The following is a 21,190-nucleotide window of genomic DNA, read 5'->3' on the forward strand; positions in this document are numbered from 1 at the left end:
TTGATCGTGAGAAATGACGTATTTGTCTTGTCGGTCGATCGCGATCGTGGGGCAGGCCAGTTCTTGGGGTCCCCCTGTGATAAAATAACATAAGTTACAAAGAAGTATAATAATACTGTTGTACATGTATTGCCTACTGTTATCGTGCGGCCCTCTTGCATTCTACGCTGCTAGTTACAAAATACGGTTTATTACGCGGATTGAATAAAAAGAAGGGGTATGAATACTTCTAAATTAAGATGACAATAGCTTCTTGCTTCTGCTGTGTTCCTAATGAAAGGGGAGCGCTGCGGAGTGGCCGCTCCGCGCATCACTGCACCCCACTATTCTTCACGCACTCGTAAACCGCGTACATACGAATCATGATCACCTTTTGGACCCTTTCTGCTGTTATTGTAGTTACTCTTGGTTTTCAATACGGATCACGTAATCGACTATCCAGCGATAGGACCATGTAGTTTCTACAACTTTGCTGTTTATCGGGGAATATTGATTTCCTATCATTCAAGTAAGTTGATATTGATTATACACTGAGAAACTTACGATGTGATAGTAATAATTACTTACTTTTTAAATTTCTAGATATTAATTTTATTTTATTTATTATATAACATTTTTTTACTAAGTGATAAAGTTAGACTGAGTTTATTTATAAATTTTGTCAAAAATAAATTAAGACAGGATATAACAATATACATATAGAGCAAATAAAGAATGCATTTACGCATTTACTATTTGCATTGGGATCATATTTGTGACCTATCCAATTGCATAATATTCTATGTGATTAAGTAAAGAATAAGGAAGTTTATATTTAACAAGTAGAAGTAGTCTTTACATATTAACCCAGATATTAAATCTGATGGGCAAAGTTGCTCTGATGAATAAAGGAGCGAAATTGAGATCTCTTATTCTATTTAACAGCAGTTAACAGTCATAAGCACGCGAGTAGAAAAGTCGTGGCTTCCGACAATCTACGTAACTATGATCGCTCTTCCTGTTCCTAACATCCTGCTCGTGTGGAGTTCATTGGTACGTTTCCACGATGCTCTGTACTGTAACATTCAGTTCAATCGAATCCGAATGACCTACAAACTCATTATTCGCATTTGCGTGTGTTGAACCTCTTCAGCTAGTATATTCTCCGAATAAATGGTCGATTCTAGTCGATCGACAAAAGTGTTTTGCGGTAGTAGCATTCGGGCTATCTTGCGTCGGATGTTTTAACTTTACAGAGTATAAATCTCGTGAACAATGACCACGCTTTATCATCGAAGATATTCATTTGAAGATTAATTTATTTAATATTATGTTGGCAACCATGGTGGAAGATGTTTCATAATTGACATACAAATTAATTAAATTCTTTTTTTTGTACACATTTTTTTATAAATATCATGTATTCCACGAATTAAATTATCTTTTTAATAACTTAAAGTCAATCTGATTACTGTGTGCTTCTATTATTTATTTCCACTATTGCGCTCGAGAATTATTAAATGATTTGCGTGGTTGTGATTTTTACTTCTATGATTCTAATCTCAATTATCATTTCATTCTTATTATAATGCGTTCTATCTTAAGAGCTTCTATTTTTATACCGGTAGAGCGACTGATCTTTCTGCCATCTGTGAACTAACAAGAAACTTCTTTATGTGAGTTGTACAGCGCGAGCACGACCTCGACTCCGGATTTGTGTGTTCTAGAAGAAATGGAAGATTGTATCTATAATGTGCAGTGTAAAAGGTATTTCGCGTATCCTGGTCCAATTAAACAATAATTCCCCTACGAGAATCCCATGGTAGCGTTCGTGAAGCGACGTGCATTATTTTCACTATGCATTAATTTTTTGCGAGCCAATGTTACAAGTGAATTTTTGTTCAAGATTTTATTACGTTTTGTTATTTCGTTGTAGTTCAAAGTCTTTTGTAGACTAGTAATGTTTCCTTACGACAATTGTTTAAAACATTCTTTGAAAGTTGTATGAATTGTACAACTTTCTTAAAACTTCATATGTTTAGTTTTTACATATAATTCGTAATGTTCTGAAAAGTTATAAATTTATATTTTATGGTAATTAAAATATGTTTAATGGTATAATAATACAGATTTATAATTTATTACTATGCTCTGTATTTTATTTTTTCAAACAGGTGAATTCACAAGTCTTTTGTTCGTTGATACCTCCAAACACTTATTAAGTAAGAATTAAGAATACCATTTCCATTCAACAATTATACAACATGCCATCGATTTGTGGCGATACAGTTGACATGACTGGTAATTTCTTGTTATATTCAATTCATTGAGGAAGTATTTGGTATTGTTAGTTATTAATAACATTTTACAGTGACTGCACAATCAACTATCGCAGAAGGTATTTCTAGTACTGACAGCATTGGTACATATAGTGATATTTCGGGGCATACCACCATTTCGGGAAGACCCAGAATGGATGTAGCTTGTGTTTTAGACTTACAACAACCAGAACATTTGGCTCAGAGAAGAAGAGCCTTAGAGGAAGTCAGACAAGCCTGCAATCTAGTTAATGCCAACATGCATCATATTCAGGTATAAATATTTTTTATTGCTAAAAGTTACAATCTCTAAATATTTTTGATTATTATTTTTCTAGTTTGAAAAGTTGGATTTTGGCGAAACAAATGTACTTGACACATTCTATAATGCAGATGTAGCTGTTGTAGATTTAAGTATTCAATTGCAACAGTCTGCCTTGTTTTATCACCTTGGTGTCAGGGAAAGTTTCGGCATGAAAGAAAATATTCTATTACATAATGACGTAGATACAGAAACAACAATCAGAATAAAGGTACATTTATATAGTTTTAACATATTATATTTAAAAATTATCTTTTAACGTATAATTTCACAATGTGCAGTTATCATGTGGTAACTATACATTTGTATCCTACCGTGTGGTGGAATGTGGTTCATGTGTGGCAACTAATCCAGCTACTACCAGGATCACTGGCGAAGAAGTCATAGACCCAAAGCAACATCTTACATTAAAGCTCAAAAAGTTATTTCAAGATGTTGAAGTACAATCTAAGTATGTTTTGAGTTTTCACTACATTGTTATCATATGTTATTTTTATAGATAAGAAAGCAAAGTACATCATTCTCTTACCCAAATTATGTCATAGTAACAAAGTGAATATTTTCTTATCTTATCATTTTGTACATAAAATTGAGTTATAGCATTCGAGCATATTTATAATTTAAGAATCTTGCTAACAGTTTGTAACGAACTTGAACTTATTGCAATAGTGTGATAATAATGTCATTCTCATTATCGATTTCCACAATAAATTATACAATTTTTAGAGCACATATGAAAGAAAAGTTCCTCGCGGATTTGCGGAAAGCTCGTGAAACATATTCTGGAGAAGAACTATCGAAAGCTTTGAACAATATGCGTAAACGCTTAGATGACCCAAACGTTTTGTCTGGAGAGGTTGTTTTGAACGTTCTGATTTCCTTCCGTGAAATACAGGTAATGCAGCAATGATTTTTGTTTCGAAAAATATTTCTTTACTAATTAAAGTTATGTATGTGTAGGATTACGATGCAATGGTACAATTAGTTGATGATTTAAGAACGATACCGACTCATAAGAATTACATCAACACGCCAGCTATTCGGTATCTATACGCATTTGCGTTAAATCGACGAAATAAAGAAGGTGATAGGGAGAGAGCATTAAAAGTTATAGAAAAAGCACTAGAGAAGAAAGAAAACCATGTTCCTGATATGTTATGTTTGTGTGGAAGAATATATAAAGATAAATTCGTAGAAAGTAGACACACTGATGAAGAAAGTTTAAAAAATGCTATTCATTGGTATAGAAAAGGTTTCGAGGTATATTATTTTCTTCATTTTGTAATATAATAAACACTTGAACCACACAACTTCTTCTAAGTACAACTTCTATATTCAGGTGCAACCAAATGAATATGCCGGTATCAATCTTGCTACGTTACTCGTTATAGCAGGGAACGAATTTTCTAAAAGTGAAGAATTACAACACATAGGCATGGTATTAAATAATCTCATTGGCAAGAAAGGTAGCTTATCCAGTCTAAAGGATTATTGGGATGTGGCAACGTTTTTTGAAATCAGTGTACTTGCTGAAGACTATTCGAAAGCTATCCAAGCCGCCGAGTGCATGTTTAAACTGAAGCCGCCAAACTGGTATGTACTTGTTATCATTGAAGCTATATGTATGTTAAAATAAAAAGTGTTAGAATATTAATTGTATTGTTTCTTAATTAGGTACCTGAAATCAACAATAGGGAACATATCGCTGATAGATAGGTTTCGTAAAAAGAATGAGGAAGCCGAGGTTTCGCCAGAGGAGCAAATATTTAGTTTTTGGATGGACTACTTTGTTGAAGCTACAAAATCGGAAGTTGGAGATAGTATACGGTTTCCAGTAAGTTGATAAATGGAATCGTTCTACAAAGGATCCAGTTTCCAATTCGGGAGACTATGGCTTATAATATTGTGTTACCAATCCAGCTTACTTCTGTACATTTTGGGTCAAAGTAAGAACAATATAAAACTGCTCTTAGTGCAGGTTCTTAGACTGACTTTAATGAATCAAGATTCTATTACGATTTTCTGCAGTGAAAAGAGGGATTAGTCACTAATCTTTCTATTTTAGCTCTTAGTGTTGGAGCCAACGAAGATCTTGATGCCGAGCTATGTAAACGTTAACCTTGGGGCAGAAGAGAAATCGGTGCAAATTTGGAATCTTTGCTTGGACAATATGAAGAATAGTTGTAAACAAGTTCACGATTGGTTATTTACCGCGAACATGATACGCAGTGTAAGCTTGTACAAAAGAGACGAACGCTGTCTTTTTTTATACGTCCACCAAAACTCTGATGATTTCCAAATGTATTTCCCGTCTGTTCAATGCAGACAAAGATTTTATGATCTAATCTTGGAAATGACCAGGGATCAGGAGGGTATGGTTACAGATTTGGATGCATATATGACTGATGATAGGATGAAGGTTTGTAAATTATTGTTAGTTAGTATCAGTTTTTAAATAAATTTATTTCATTAACATTTATTTCTTCACAGTTTGAATATGAATTGGATGACCAAAACAAACGAATAATGCTGGGTAAAGGTACATACGGGATTGTCTATGCTGCTCGAGATTTAAACACGCAAGTTAGAATTGCCGTCAAAGAAATTCGAGAACGGAATTTGGGAGATGTGCAACCCTTACATGAGGAAATTAAATTACATAGCCAATTGAGGCATAGAAATATTGTGCAATACTTAGGTTCTGTAAGTGAAGAAGGATACTTTAAAATTTTCATGGAGCAAGTCCCTGGAGGTAAATAAATAGAATGAAAGAGTATAAAAAGGAATAGTATATATTTACTATATTTCTTTTTATTCTCTTCTTTAATTCTCTTAGGTAGTTTATCAGCCTTACTAAGGTCAAAATGGGGTCCTCTGAAAGAAAATGAATCTACAATTGCTTATTACACTAAACAAATCCTAGAAGGTCTCAAATATCTACATGATCAAAAAATCGTCCATAGAGATATTAAGGGTAAAGTATAATGTACGAAATATTTTATTTATGAAATCTTCAGTATTTTTACTTTAATTATTGCTTTTAGGCGATAATGTTTTAGTCAATACGTATAGTGGTGTAGTAAAGATTTCAGACTTCGGTATGTCGAAACGATTAGCTGGTTTATGTCCAAGTACAGAAACGTTTACTGGAACTTTGCAATATATGGCACCGGAAGTTATTGATAAAGGACAGCGTGGATATGGTGCTCCTGTAAGTTATACATATTCTTTATTTATGAAAATTAGGAAAATTATTATATTCTGATATATGATGTAGGCAGATATTTGGTCCTTGGGTTGTACAATAGTTGAAATGGCAACTGGTAAACCGCCATTCATTGAATTAGGTTCCCCTCAAGCTGCAGTGTTTAAGGTAAAATATTAGTTAATTTCTACTGAAGACAGTCTTATATATATTTAAAAAATTCATTCTAACAGGTTGGGTATTACAAAATACACCCTGAAATTCCATCAGAATTATCTGAAAGGGCAAAGAATTTTATATTACGCTGTTTTGAACCCAATCCTGACATAAGAGCAACTGCAGCTGAATTATTAGAGGATCCATTCTTAAATGAGTACGTGATATATACATATTTATTTACACACACACACACACACACACACACACACACACACACACACACACACACACACACACACACACACACACACACACACACACACACACACACACACACACGCGCGCGCGCGCGCGCGCGCGCGCGCGCGCGCGCGCGCGCGCAAAAACTCCATATTACATAAGTAAATAGATACAATAATATTGTTTTTTATGTGCATAGAAAAAAGAAAACCAATCGATTGGCCGCAGTACCTGATTTTAGTAGAAGCATTTCAGTACCTGCTGACAGATTAGAACGCTTAGGGAAATCTGATAAAACCAATAATAATCATATTGTTTCTGCTTCTCCTATTCAAACTTCACAGTCAGATGATAGGTAACGTAAATATGTCATTTATATTAATGTAATTATATGCAAATATTCCTGTTCTAATTTATTTATGAGTCGTCCGATTTTTGTTGTTTTGCTGCTGAAAGCAATTTTTATATAAAGATATATTTTGCGTCTCAAAGAAATATGTAGCAGTTAGTAAATAGCTTTTTTCGAGTAATAAATCTGAATACATTGCACGCAATGTATTTGAATACGTGGTTAGCGGTTTAACTTTCTTTCTTCTTTATTTTCTATTTGTCATTAAATTCCATTTTCTTATGATGAAATATAATCGAAAAGTGTCACGTACAGTGGAGGGCTAACAAAGTCAAGCCCACTGAGGGAGCGCAGTCCAGCACACCTTCTGTCCCCCATTAGAATGCCCACTGCAACCCTTTCTTTTAACAGGTATGGTACTAACGCTATAGATGGTTATAGCTGTTTGTCAAAAATGTAACAAATAATAGTGATACATGTTATTGACAAAAAACAGAAAAATCTATCTTCATACAAGCAAGGAATTAATTATGATTAATAGTAGTTAGGCCATATAATTTATTAATATTTGTGTTGCTTTATGTTGCTAAACGTTCATGTGTTGTGGGCAATGGAGCTTCCTGTTTAATTGTAATATGTGTAATTCGGTATATTTTTCTATGTAGTAAGGAGGAAGACTAAGATCCCTATGTCATTTTAATCTTCCTTGTACTAGTCCTTAAGCTAATGATACTGTGAACTGAAGTTTGATGTCCTAAACAAGTTCAATGGAAATTTATTACAAACTTGATTTATGTAATACTATTCATATGCTTTTCAACTTTAAGTTCTTAAAATTATTTTTGAGATAGTGCTTGTAGAATATACTTATAGCTTCAGTGATTGCCCTATGTATTCAGGTTTATTTTCAATCAAAATATCTTCCAGGAAATATTCTTGCCCTTGTGACACGTGTATAATGCAAACTTTAGATTCAAAGCACAATGATGCGAATGTAAATAACATTTAGATATAACATCGATTTAACGTATTTTCAGTACAATAGGAAATACACCTTCTATAGAAACAAGTGAAAGTGACACAGCAGGAGCCTCCATGACTAGGAGAAGTTCTTCTGGTGGTTTATTATCACCAGAAGTTGAATTAGGAGGTGAATAATTATAATTAATTTGGTAATGTGTTTGAGAATCATTTAACTTTAACGTGTTCTTATATTACTAATAGGTCAACCCGGTCAGAAGACTGGCGAAGAACAAGAGGGTTTTTATCTGCTGAAAAAAGATAGTCAAAGAAGAATGACATTAACTAGAGTTCTTAATCAAGACGAGGCAAAAATTTGCGAAGTATGGATGAGAGGTATATGTCAGGCGGAAGGTCAAACTGTTCTTCAAATGGTAATTATTTCTAAATTTCCATAAATGTAAACTACGTATTTTAATTAATACCGAGTTTTTATGTTTTCAGAATCATCTAATATTATTAATGCGAGCTTTGAGAGATTATATCGTGGAACAAAATCAAGGAGTGATCGTGACAGCCATTAGAACATTGAAAGAAGAATTAGATTTTGATTCTATCGCCATTAATCATCTCAACTTAGCAATTTATCTATTTCAAACGGCGGTGAACGAGGTTCTACGAATGCATAGTATAAAGCCTCATTGGATGTTTGCATTGGATAATTTAGTGAGAAATGCTGTACAAGCTGCTATCACTGTACTTTCCCCTGGTAATATTATGGTCATTTTTTTTGTGTAAAGTATTGTGTAAAGTATTGTGTAAAGTATTGTGTAAAGTAAATATTTCTAACATCTTTTTATACAGTAATATATTATTTACAGAAATTCTTAATACATTATTTACAGAACTCGGCGCCAATTTACTTGGTCAAGAACGCGTACAATCTGGTGATCAAGGTCCAGAAGAAGGATCTACATCTGGTGTATCGACCGTAAATTCTGTAAAATCGCAGAAAACCGGTGACTCTTTGGATAACAAGTACTGGAAAGAATATCGAGATCAAATGGGGGCTTTAAAAATGGAGAATTTGAGATTGCTGCAAGAACTGATCGAAAGTCAGAAATCGTATCAAGCTTTATTACAACAGGTTCTTGAGGAACAAAGAACTCAGGTTAATGCTTTAACACGACTTTGCGAAGGTATAAATAGACGAACTATGAGACAAGAATCAGGGTAAGATTTAATTGTGTTAGTAATTTTAATTTGGAATGCATAGTACGATATGTTACAATTAACTTGCGTCCCTGTTACAGATATAATTCATCAATATCTGGAAACATAGTGCAACAACCAATTTCATTGGTTATTAGCGATGCACCTTCTAGTACAACTTCATGCAGTGACCAAGCTCTTATCGAGTGGTTACAAAGTCTTCAGGTGGATGAAATGTCGATCGAAAGGGTGAATATTACAATTTATATTGATATTTTTCTCCTAGCGACTAAAAGATTGTGCTAATTGATATCACTTTTTACAGTTCCTATACGAGCAATACACACTGGATGATGTCTTAAATCACGTTACACGTGAGGACATTCGCAGACTTAATCTCAGGTAGATAAGAAGGTTTCTTTAGACTATATATAGAGAATATTTAATAAGTATTATAACTTTTTAGAGGAGGAATTGAATTGAGGATATGGCAAGCTATATTAAAATATCGACAAAGCAATAATGAAATGGAAAAGAATGAGTAGTTAAATTGTATACCACATTGAAATTGGTTTGTTTGCGAATGGTTAACTTCATGCAGGGTAAAGGACTGGTTAAACTGCTAGTACATATAGCAGCGACCAAGGAGAGCGGAATAACTAATTCTTAATGTCGAATGAAATACCTGTGTCGTTTGTTACAATATTATCCGTAAAATGAATTTACACGGAAGGTTTTAAATGCACAATGATATTATTAGTTCTGTAGTTCCTAAATGTAGAGTATTTACTAGTTATATATAAGAGATAGGTGTGTATATATAACAAATTTTGCATATATTGACTTGTTTCAAGATGAATTCGTTACATGTGGAACTTTACAACTTCTTGGAAGTACATTTAACGACTATATTGTACAGAAATCAGTATTGCTAAGTCGAGTAACTATATGTACTATGATAATATGCAAAATTTGTATATTTGGAAATCATCAATTTCACTCGACTTGTTAATCTATAATATTAATCTTGCCAAGTTTACAAAAATGATATTCCGATTGTTACTTAAACTAAAAGTTTAAAGATTCGAGAATTCAAAGTAATATTTATGTTCTCACAAATTTGACATTACTGCCACAGTAAAACTGATATTACTGAAAAGAAATATGTACATGTAGGAAGTTGTTTTGTGCTTTCGTGTTCTGCGAAATATTGACTGGTTTCTTCTTTGTTCTGTATAATTAAGCATCGAAAGAAGAGTCTTAGACGATAACGAACAGAGAAACAAACGATCGTAGTGCCTTACAAACCAGTGTAGTAGTACAAGAGAAAATATTTATTATTCGCAAATGAGAAAACGTTTTTGTTGTTGCTAATTCTATATTTCTTGAGCAATGATTAAGTGTCTTCCTAGGTATACATGAAAACATTTATTTTATGCGAAGAGTTCTTGCGTAGTTTCATAAAGTGCTTCTTATAGTTTATAACGGATATTCACTATTAATCAAGCGCCTTGAATTTACTAGATTTTTGTAGATACAAATTTTTATATAATCGCAAATTTCACGCTTTGTATGTGACTTTCTTCTTTGAAAATTTATGCTTCCTTTATACACATTGTATAGAATACGAATGAATCGCGTTTTCTGATACTTCCATTTTGACTTCCATTGCAATAATGAAGCATAATCATGCCAGTCAATTGAAATAAGTGCCTAATCGCATCAGGGATACACGTGATGTTTCGTTTCATATTTATCGTTACAATTAAGGTCAAAATAATTGGGGGATTATAGCTATTACGAATTAGTGGATACACATATATTGGAAGAATATAAAATTTTGCTCCACATATTACATGTTGCATATTCTTTTATTTAAAATAATTATTACTATTTTAAATAGAATAGAATTTTAACTTTTTATAGTTGATACCTGAAATTTAATCCTCTAATTATTTTGAGGAATATTCTACAAATTGTTGAGCAACTATTACATAGCATAATTAATAGGAGAATACTATTCACCGAATATTGTCATCGAAATGTTCGAACGATCGTGAATAATAAAAAATATCGTCTCGAACGAGATACATCAGCTTAATTGTTAAGACGGTTTCACATTACTGTTTTCATTCGCTGTATTTGATAAGACTAATTATTCTTGTTACTCTAGCAAGCTGAAATTTGTAATAAAGATTCCGGCAAGAAGAAAGCACGTTGTTCTTCATTTTTCAACCCTGCCTCTAGTCAGAGAACGACGAGGAGGTTTTGGATAGTAAAAAAATAGCGACGTTTAATTGAAATCGAAAGTAAACGAAGAGTCAGAGCGATTCCCAAAGGCGAAAGGGTCGAAACCCGGGGGAGACGAGTATACGTGATCGGTTCGAGGGGTCGGCGTTCCTTTTTCATCGTCTATCCAACTTCTCTGCATTGATATGGATGAGGCGTTCTCTCTTTATCTGGATGCGATATTCCGTTTAAAAGATAAGCCAAATAGATTCGCAACTCATCGATGTAGAAGCAGCCTCCGTGTCTTCCCGCTGTCTTATCCGCCTCCGCTGGGATTATCTTTGGCGATACGATCTGACTTTTCCAGAGGGAACAAAACGTAGCGTAGCGAGCGTCATCGAGCTTTCATCGCGCGCGATCTGCTTTCAAGATCCTTTTCGTCTCGTTCGTTTCGTAATTGGAAGAGAAAAAAAGCAGAGTACCTCGCACACATATGTAGGAGCAGCAGAGAGGGAGTTTAAATTTTTCAGGAAAATAAATGCACCGAGCAGCCGCCGCGTAAAATTGCAAAAGTTTCGGACACTCGGCTCCCTACGACGAACGAGGGTCGGACCTATTCATTTGCACTACAAAAAAGCCCGTGGCTTATAAACGCAACCCCTTGAACCAGCCGCTTATTTTCAACGTTGGAGCCCTGCTATTCCTTTTTGGCCATTCTGTTTTCTCTCGTCGACTCTCGTTCCGATGCATTTGCACGCGCCTGCGATCCAACCGATTCTCGTATGGAATATTTAAAGAGCCGATCACGATACGGAATACTCTCGTTCTCCTTCATTTTTCTTATAGGAGATTCCTATTATTTATTTATTTATATTTTGATTTGTCATTTCTTTTTTGTATTTTTCATTTTATAATCTATATTCTCGTCTATTAATTCATATGAAATACGTAAAAAATTTGTCATGTCTGCAAAGTTTTCATTCCCTCAGAGTTTATCATCGTTAGCGTCTCGACACAAGATAATTTAATTTTAGACTGCTTTTCGTTGGACAAGCTTTTTGCCGAAGCCATTACCGACCATGTAACCGAGCGTAGCCGCGAAAATAGCGAATGGAATTCGATTACAGTCCTCTAAATCGCTACGTTACTACACTCCCATACCTCTTTTTATTCCCTTACAAAAAAGTTCGCATTCCAAGCGTCGAATATTTTACTCGCGCTGTTTGGGCAATAGAGCGACTCGTGTTGTTACACCCATGAAATAAACGTTTTTCAGCCCTTCCATGGCGCTTATCATTAGCAATTCCATAACGGAAGTCGTAGCGGTATCGGGGACTCGCGATCGGTCGCGTCTTCGCAAATATAAATGTTAATGTGCCTTTGTCAGGCTTCCGCATATATTACTGGGAGGCACAGTTGGCGGATTCTTCGTAAAATTCGTTGAGTTTTAGGGAGGGTGAAATACATAGTTAAGCGGCTCGACTGTAGCATTTGAAAGGGTGCCCTCCTCGAAGGGTTGCCTCGCGATAGCTCGTCATATTCCTCGCGAGTTCTATCGATTCATCTCCTGTAAAATTATTAATATTTTTTCTTATCGTACAATGATTCTGCATTGTTGAGTTAAATGGGGAAAAAATAAAATGAAGTTCGGCCAACGTTAAAGAAGGACATGTTTCTGAGCTCGTTGGAAAGATCACTTTGTTGAGAATTTGTTTAAGAAGAGTCATTCGACGAATCGATTTGATTTTTATTTTTATCGCAGTGAGAGAGAGGGGACGGTTTCATATTTCAGCATTTTTCACAGAACGAAAATTTACTTTTCGATATGTAATTTCGAAAATAATCATTACCTCGTATTTCCTCGTAGATATATCAACATTTTATTCTGTATCATTTTTAATTTTATTATTATCATATTACATGTATACGCATTAAACTGCAAAATATGAGAAGCACGTTGTACACCTCAATTTCTTATAACCACAGTAAAAAGCCTGAAAATGTTGATTGAAATTAATGCGACGTAACCAGTGGCAAAGAGCGCAGGCAAGAGCGTGCGAAAAAAATATTAAGCTCGAAATTCGTCAAAACTGACGTTCCCCCTTTTTCTCGTCGACCTTTGGTATATACAAAAATTCGTTTAAAAATACGTATATTAGCGTACGAGGGCGATACATTAATCTCTATATGTATGTCGCTCTTTAAATTAGATGCCATCGGCTTTAAAGAGAAAGGCGGTGGTAATAACTGCGCAGGATAGACGAGCACATTTCGAATTAACTTCGGACACGTCGAAATCGCAAATAAACCGGTGCAAACACTCGCCGTCCCGATGCAATCGCAGCGGTTCGAAGCAGAAAGGGTCGTACGCCGCGATCGGGATACAAATTCCAAGCTGTCTGGCCAGCCTTTTACCTTTTCGTTCCTCTTCTCTCTATCGTTGCCGGTTCTCTCCCTCTCCCTCTCTCTCTTTACCTTTTAATTAACTAACTGCGTCGACGGAGTAACTAAAGAGGATCCGCGATTTTCGAACGGGAGGCTTTCATCGCCGGCCGAAATAATCCATTTGGCCGAGTAGAAAGGCTAAATAAGATTATCGCGTCAAGTCCCGCCGCTCTACAAGAGAGAACAATAGAGAGGGAAAGATCGTATCCGGTAATTCAATTTCCAGTTTCACAGTAATCGATCGTGATTCTTCCACGCGTAACCGATCGCACGATTCTCCAGAATCCTCTTGTCCTCCGCGATTCTTATCTCTTTTGCGTCGAGTCGGTGGAGGAAAGTAAATTCGTCTGTGCTACTCGAGCGTCTAATTGCTCGTTCAAGATATCGACGAACGTTCAAAAGCTTCGATACTATTGACCGGTCGGTATTTTTTGTTGATCGTGTAACGATCAAAGTCTTAAATACTAAAGTCGTGGCATTGATACAGTAAGCGTTATTTACGTCTTTTAAGACGAGTGTCGGACCGATGCAACGCGGCAGCCAGTGTAACTAAGAAGGTTAATAAGAAGTCGTTTTCGAGCTAACGTGCCGAGATACATCCACTTTGTTGAGGAAGCGGACGAGAAAAAGGGGAAAAAAGAGGAGACGGTCGATAGGGCGATTAATCTGGCCGGAAAGCGAAATCATCCTTTCCAGCCGTTCTCTTCGCCGAGGACTAAGAGAAGAAGGAACTTATGAACGTCCTCCCCGGGGATTATGGCGAGAACAATGAAGGCTGACTCGCCGTCTCCTCGTTTTCACGGAGTGACACCTTGTTCGCCGGGACTAATTACTTTCGGCTTAAAATCCTTAATTTGTTGCCGAAAGGCCGGCGACGAAGCCTCCTATCCCCGCTTCGATAAAATCTTTCCGCGGCGTACCTTCCGTCCTTGTCGAAAGATGTTTAAAAAGATAATTTTTCGGAGGGGAAGAATCGATGGACGTGGCCTCTTCGATCCGACGAATCTTAAAAATAGTCAACGCAGGAATCAAATTTTATTTTCTGTTTCGTTAAATTTACTTTATCACTTGGTAGCTCGAACACGAGTAGAATTGTTGAAACGTGCGAAAACAAATTGACAGCGATTATAGATGCTGACGCGCATCTGCATAAACTCGATTTGCATATCAGCAAGACAGAATTGCCCTCGTTTTCACCCTCCAAGTATGAAACGTAAAAGACAAAGTACGAACCCCATGTACCCTTTACGCTTACCCCACCGTGATTATTTATCGAAATCACTTAATTTAATACTATATATCGTCCCTTCGATTGCAGGATCCGAACGTCGATCGAAGCGTTGGTCGTGGGACATGGCTGTTCGTGCAGGTTGGACGAGTCGGAGATAAAATGCCGCTGGCAGGAAATTAGTCCCGCGTTGGCAACTTCTGGCGAAGATGCCGGACCGATATTGAATCGCGTCTGCACCCTTTCTCGTCTCATAACGGCGAAAGGTCTACGAGGCAACAGATGTACCTGATACATATTCATATCAGACCGCTCCACGATTTCGTGTTATTGTTACTGTTATTATTGTCAGGGTCGGAGTCAGTTCGTCGTAATAGCTCGAAAAAGAACGTACGAGCTAGGGATGGAAGACTTTGACCGTGCTTAATTTTATGCCTTTCGTCGATTATGGTTATCTCGGTAGATTGCACCACCTTCGCCTTCTTATTTTTTCAGACTTTAGCGCTATCAGAGTTTCTTTCACAGCGTTAGTAGCAACTTTGTAAATTAAACGGATACTTGGAAATTTCTCGCGTAAACTCGATACAGCTTGCAATACCGTCAAATTACAAAATCTACAATCTCTAGGGATCCTCCGCGTTCATGTCCCAGTTTCTCTAACTGTATTTCACAAATCCAGAGAATTTTCAAATCTAATTTGAGTTTAGAAAATTTGGAGGTCGCGCGATTGTTTAATGTAAATTTCGAGTTGCAAAACTCGAGAAGCACGTTTCGGCAAAGTCGGTCGAACGGCAGGCGCGACGTAGCCTTTCGACAGACCCCGGAGTACCTGGAACCGACCCAATCTAAACGTCGGCTACGAAAGGGCGTGCAAGGGGTTGGAGAAGTCTGAATTTTCAGTGGGCGGGCTCGTCGAAACTTCTCCATAACGCGGCCGAATTAATGGCAATTAATGGCATCCATGTTTACCGGCCGGCTGTACACAAGGGCCTGTTTGAGTAGCCAGTTCGCGACCAGGAGCACGTGTAAATTTCCACTCTCGTTTTCGGCCGAGACGGAGCGAGAGAGAAAGAGGTTTGATCGAGGGTTCTTGAACTACGCCGCGCAAACAGACCCCTAATGAATTGCTTGCTATTCGAAAGCGGGAAAAAAATCCAATTACCGCGAGGCTCGTCGTCACTCCATCCTTCGGATTCCTTTTGTAATCGACGTCCCTGACTTTCTGACTTCGCCAGCTATATCGTCGAATCAGGATCGGTAACCGCGCATTTGTCTACGTCCGGCATGAATCTCTGGAGCGGTTCTTCAAGATGACGAGGCATTCTTCGGATTCTGCACCTCTGCGAAGCTTCTTCGTTGTTCCTTTCCTCTGCCTCTTCAGCCGGTCCTGCAATTTCATTGAAAAAATGGAAAGTTACGCGGTAGTGATGTGTAACAAGGATGGTAAAATCGTTTTTCGAAGTTTCTTGAAATTTTTCCAATTGTAAACGCGATACACCTAATCGCCAATACACCTTCGCCATCTGGAAACTAGTTTCGATACGGCGTCTTTTTAGAAACCTTTAGTTCTTTCATTTTGCGTTACAATATTTTCTCAGCCAGTTTTCACATTCTCGTAATTTGAAAATTCTTCGCCATTTAAGTTGTACTGTAGATAATTTGAAAAGTACGGCGGATATGCCAAAGTTTCCCTGTCAAGTTCTCCGATTCTTTTACTTTTTCTTTGCAACTGTACAATGTTTTTTTCCAGTTGCACCGCCCAAGCGTGTCAGTTGTTGACGATAAACGACATGATCGACGGCATTTCCGAGCTTTGAAAGTTCAAAACGAATAACTCCTTGCAAATTCGATCATACACACGACAACATTTTATTTCCATGAACAATATTCGATTTTCGAGTTGCTCTCGGTGTTTCATTTGGGAGTAATCACCGTGGTTTGGTTGGATTGTCGTATATAACTCATTTTTCGTCGTCTGTAACGCAACATTAATTCAACGACGAACGTCAGACTGCGTCAACGTTATTTTCCGGTAACCCTAATACGATATTCTATATATTTCCTTCTTTTTATAGGTATATTATATCAAAGAGGTACAGTGAGATAGTATCGCTTGTTATTTATTCAATTTTGGCCTCATCTGGCTAGAAATCGATTTGGCTTGCAATTCCTTTCATTCATCCTTCCATACTTATCATACCTATCGTTCCTTGATCAACTAATCGCTTATTTATCTAACCTACCTTACCCTATTTTTACTTTGTTACTATTTAAACTTGTCCTTAGTGGGGTAATTTTTTTTATATCCATTTGTTTTCGTTTAAGCTCTGCTTGGACCGAATTCTTTCTTACGGTAAAGGCGCAGCATGACAGAGTTAACTCATTTGAATCCTTGACGACCTCCTCGGTATCTCGGATACTCGCGTTTCTTATATATCAGCCGCATCAGTATGCGTTAAAGGACCATGTAAACGGTTGTTTCTGCAAATTTTCGCCACAGCAAACGTACGACGACGTATCAGCATGATGCGATATACGTAACGATGGACAGACTGCTGAAACGTATGAGACAAGAACAAGTAAAAAATGATTAGAAGTGGATGATCGAGCCAGAAGTTCGTTTAGCGAAAATGACGATAAGAACTGCGCGAACTTTGCTGCTTCCGTCTTTAGTGAATCTAACGACGGAGACGATAACGAGGAGGCCAGAGATTTTCATCGACGTTTTGATCGGCACGCTTACGAAGGACACAGAGAAATACTTGGTGAAAATTCTCGGCTAAAAAGACGAGTTACTCGCCTCGAAGCGTACAGTACACAATTTTGCACAAAAGCAGCATTTGCGATATACGTTCGGTTAATTCAGCTTCGGTAGAATTCTGTATCCTTACACCGCAGTCTTGAAACTGTTCTACTTTATTAATTATTTCACCGCATGGTCCTCGATGGTTTAGGGAATATCGAAGGTTCAAACAACCGTTCGACCAAACTTGGAATTAATTTAAAGCAAATCTTTGTTCTCTGGCAATCGGTAAAACCATACTCGATTAATCCCTACGCGTTGAAGATAAACAAAAGATAAATACCAAGTGGCACCACGCACGTAACATCCCTTTAATCCTTTAATCTGTGCGATCTATTGCCCCGTGCGTGGAACACCAACTGAGAATTAGCGTTCCCTCGTTGCTGGCTCACGGCTGCGGCTGAATTATTGTCTCTGTATCAGAAACCAGCCCTCGTAATGCGATTCCACCGAGAAATTACGCAGCGTGACGACGGGAATCGTTCCACCAAGACACCCCTCTACGGAAACACTTCGCGGAAAGGGAACGAAGAAAGAATGGAAGATGACAGGAAGAGAGACGTCCGCGTTATCTCGAGCATGTCGCGCGGAAACCATGGCGAAAAACTCGACGGAAAGCGAACAGCATCCTCGCGATGGCTATGAATTATGCATGGGGCTCGACTGGCGAAACTTTACGACGTATATATACTACGACCTCGTGGAAATCCCTGAGATTCCATTAGACAGATTTTAATTAGGCGGCATTTTATCGACTCGCCACTGTACTCTTTTCCTCCTCGCCGAAGGAGACGGTTTTATATGCTTTTCTTCGGAAATGCTGCGTGAATCTGTGAAACGTACTACTCTTCGTTTAATTTATTTGTAAATTATGATAACCGACGGTTGGAAACGGCCGTGATATCGATTTCAGTTCTTAAAAAGTGTAAATTCGTTGTTCTCGATGATTTTTATCTCGTTCGTAATTTCCACGTCGCTGTTATATCGTTTCTAAATTATAATTTTGGCTTTACGTCGGTTTCTAAGTGGTTCTACGCTCGATTTTATGTACCGCTTTTATTATCGATAATTCTAATCTGAATAATTAATCTATTATTATTTAAATCAATCATTATAAAAATTAATAAAAATATAATTATTATGTTACGTACTTCGTTAAATTTCGTGCTCCGATTACCGGCAGAATCACAGTGGTTTTTAGTTTAAAACAATCGAAACTGTTTCGTAACGTAATAAAAAACCCTACGATATTATGGAGATTCGTATTTCAAGATAATCGTAGCTAATTTCATCGGGGTGTAAACGTTGGCGTAGTACTGCGTAACATTTTTTACCTTCTGTTTGGAAAAGGGGTTGGCAAGTGGCGCCACGAGGGACATTCGCTGTTTTGTCAGTGTTTCGCGGAGCAGGTGTCCAGCGCAGCTACTATCCACAAACAGAAAAACACAGGAACATACCGGGGGTGAGTTTTTACGAAACGACCAAAGTTGGAAAAACTCGGGTAAAAATTGAACGGGCAGCCTTCTCGTGAATTCGACGAACGAGCTTTCTCGTGGTTTATGGAACGTAAACAACACGGGGAGAAACGACAGTCAGACACTGGAACGAGGGATAAAGTGGCACGAGATCGGCCGTTTTCCGCTTCCAGTTTGTATTTATTACCCAGAACTCGATAGGAGTACAGCGATTCTTATTTTTCTTTCTCGATGGACGAGACCCTCGCGGACAAGGGTTGGAAAATGTTTATGCCATTGCGAGGCAACACCTGGTTGCTAGGGATTGTTTATCAAGACGACGTACGTATTCTCGATGGTTCGTTGATTGGCGGCTGAAAACCACATAATTAATTCTAAGGGGAGGGGGATACCAGAATTTTCAAAACTCCATTCTTACGAAGATTTCGTACTTGTTAGATTTTTCGAAATCGCGATGTTCTTGCGAGTAAACTGATAAAAGAATTGCATTTGGAAAACAGGTTTGAAGTTTCATATGTACACTTCGAGTAATTTAAATAAATCGATATTCCAAATATACCGCAATTTCTCTATCAGAAAACAGAGCTACGTAAAAACAAATTCTTCATCGGTATCAAGTATAGAAATTATGCAGAGTGTTTCGATATTTCTGCGACATAGCGCGATGATAGTAAATAGCTGAAGTTTTGCCAAGGAGTGATAAGGCGCCGAGTTAAAGCAGTCTCCGTAAAAAGATAAATTGTTGCTCCGAAAGAAATACACGGTAACACGGAAGAAAGTACCTAGCTACGCGAACTTTCGCTTTTCGATCCTCCCACGCGTGTCTCCCTCTGTTTCTTGCCTTAAACTCAAGCGAACTGCAAACTTCCATCAGGCAGGGATCTTCGATCTCGTCGATGTGCCTCGGCTTGTTTCTCGAACGTTCTCGCATGACGAGAAGTCGTCGTGACACGCGATAAGAGGACGTCGTAGGCAAAGTGTTTCTCGAGTCGAAGGGGCTGCAGACACGAGGGGGAAGCTCGCGGGGGTCGAAGAAAAGCGAAGAAAGCGAAAACGAGAGAGAGAGGGAGAGAGAGAGAGAGAGAGATTCGACGTCAGCAGATCGAAGGTTCCGTTTTTCTGCGACGGCTGCGGGTATTAGAAAAGGTCGAGAGGAAAAAGAACGGGGAACGAACGATTCGGCTGCATACAAGCTTCGAATAATATTCGAATATTGAAGGCGGAACGCGAACACCGGCGCGCTCGTAAACCCACGCGGATATGAATGCGGATGGCTCAATTTTCCGTGGCTGCCGCGCTAACATCCAAGACGTGACGGCTTTGTCGACCAACTTTTTCCTCCTCTGTTTCTCTACAGTTCGTTCCCTGAGAACGCGGTGTCTTGGAAAACGAGTTGAAAATTATTGCGCCAAGCGACGTAGGGTACGAGGTAGTGGAGTTTGATACGCGTTTACGAGAACACGGTCTACGGGTGATTAGATGGTTTCACGGTAACATAATCGGGGACGGAATTACTATAATCCGCGTCGTTTGTCTTACTATTGATAGATTTTGTAAATTTAGACGGCAGAATGAGCGTGGTTGGTATACAAAATTCCTTTCTCCCTCGCGATTCCAGTAAATTTTTGTACGTGTCATCTAGTCAGACAAACTTAAGTCGTTTGGTCCAATTTTAAAAAAAGTTATTTTCTTTTGAAGGGCGTTCGGATACGTCCGCGAGTCGCTGTATACAGAAATAACCCGAGTCATCCTATACCTTGACATATAAGAAGATGTCTTTCCATTTCTCTTAACAAACTCCGCGAAACATTATTACCGGAATCTTCACGAAAGACCTTCTAGAACGACGAATCACAGTGGCAGAATATTCCATATACCCTCTCATCGATCCCTGCACCCTAAAAGAGAAAAGTATCCGCAAGAGAAGCTTCTCTCCTCTCGATTCTCTTTCGAAGTAGTTGGCGCGTGTCGCATTGTACCGGTGGATGTTTTCCAGGGGTCTGCCGCGTCCTGAGACTTCCATCAACTGTCCCAGCGACCTGGGGAGGATGTTGGATTCGGAGGGTAGCGCGGAGAGCGTCCGCGGTTCGGAGAATTCGATGGCGCGCGAGGAAACGATCGTCACGCTGCCGAATCGACAGAATGCGGATGGTGACAAGCTCGAGGAATTTGAGAAGTTGCTTCAAACGATTTTACCTTCACGCACACCGTCGCAGGAGGAGGAGGAAACGGAAGAGAACGAGATCGAGAAGAAGATAGGTTCGTC

At 38.0% G+C, this 21,190-nt stretch overlaps 1 protein-coding gene and 1 long non-coding RNA gene across 7 annotated transcripts in view; one reads left to right on the plus strand and one right to left on the minus strand.

Annotated features, from left to right (window-relative positions):
- LOC105666554 overlaps window positions 1–21,190 on the minus strand; it is a 137,945-nt gene that overhangs the window by 6,270 nt on the left and 110,485 nt on the right. For both annotated transcript variants that reach the window (XR_007226460.1, XR_007226461.1), the window contains exon 3: window positions 15,809–16,033. This is a non-coding gene — a long non-coding RNA (uncharacterized LOC105666554). The remainder of the gene's footprint in view (window positions 1–15,808; window positions 16,034–21,190) is intronic.
- LOC100644945 (mitogen-activated protein kinase kinase kinase 15) lies at window positions 410–10,956 on the plus strand. Of its 5 annotated transcripts, XM_012317010.3 has the most exons (26): window positions 410–508; window positions 925–1,032; window positions 1,608–1,746; window positions 2,154–2,280; window positions 2,351–2,571; window positions 2,636–2,830; window positions 2,901–3,070; window positions 3,346–3,514; window positions 3,580–3,879; window positions 3,959–4,212; window positions 4,294–4,453; window positions 4,685–5,038; window positions 5,110–5,371; window positions 5,456–5,593; window positions 5,664–5,830; window positions 5,897–5,992; window positions 6,058–6,197; window positions 6,423–6,578; window positions 6,876–6,983; window positions 7,610–7,722; window positions 7,797–7,966; window positions 8,037–8,301; window positions 8,438–8,765; window positions 8,846–8,993; window positions 9,070–9,146; window positions 9,211–10,956. In XM_012317010.3, the coding sequence occupies exons 4-26, from the start codon at window positions 2,244–2,246 to the stop codon at window positions 9,287–9,289; spliced, it is 4,107 nt and encodes a 1,368-aa protein (XP_012172400.1). In that variant the 5' UTR covers window positions 410–508; window positions 925–1,032; window positions 1,608–1,746; window positions 2,154–2,243; the 3' UTR covers window positions 9,290–10,956. The 5 variants fall into 5 exon arrangements, with proteins under 5 accessions (XP_012172400.1, XP_048268339.1, XP_012172402.1 ...); XM_048412382.1 differs by lacking the exons at window positions 925–1,032; window positions 1,608–1,746 and having other exon boundaries at window positions 484–508; XM_012317012.2 differs by lacking the exons at window positions 410–508; window positions 925–1,032 and having other exon boundaries at window positions 1,532–1,746; window positions 6,888–6,983.

This window comes from Bombus terrestris, chromosome 15, assembly GCF_910591885.1.
Source record: "Bombus terrestris chromosome 15, iyBomTerr1.2, whole genome shotgun sequence".
Taxonomy (NCBI): domain Eukaryota; kingdom Metazoa; phylum Arthropoda; class Insecta; order Hymenoptera; family Apidae; genus Bombus; species Bombus terrestris.

Coding starts and splice junctions, on each gene's coding strand:
- LOC100644945 (XM_012317010.3), top strand. CDS start 2,244: ATGCCATCGATTTGTGGCGATACAGTTGACATGACTG. Junction 3,880..3,958: donor GGTATAGAAAAGGTTTCGAG/GTATATTATTTT, acceptor TTCTATATTCAG/GTGCAACCAAATGAATATGC. Junction 6,579..6,875: donor ACTTCACAGTCAGATGATAG/GTAACGTAAATA, acceptor ATAATCGAAAAG/TGTCACGTACAGTGGAGGGC.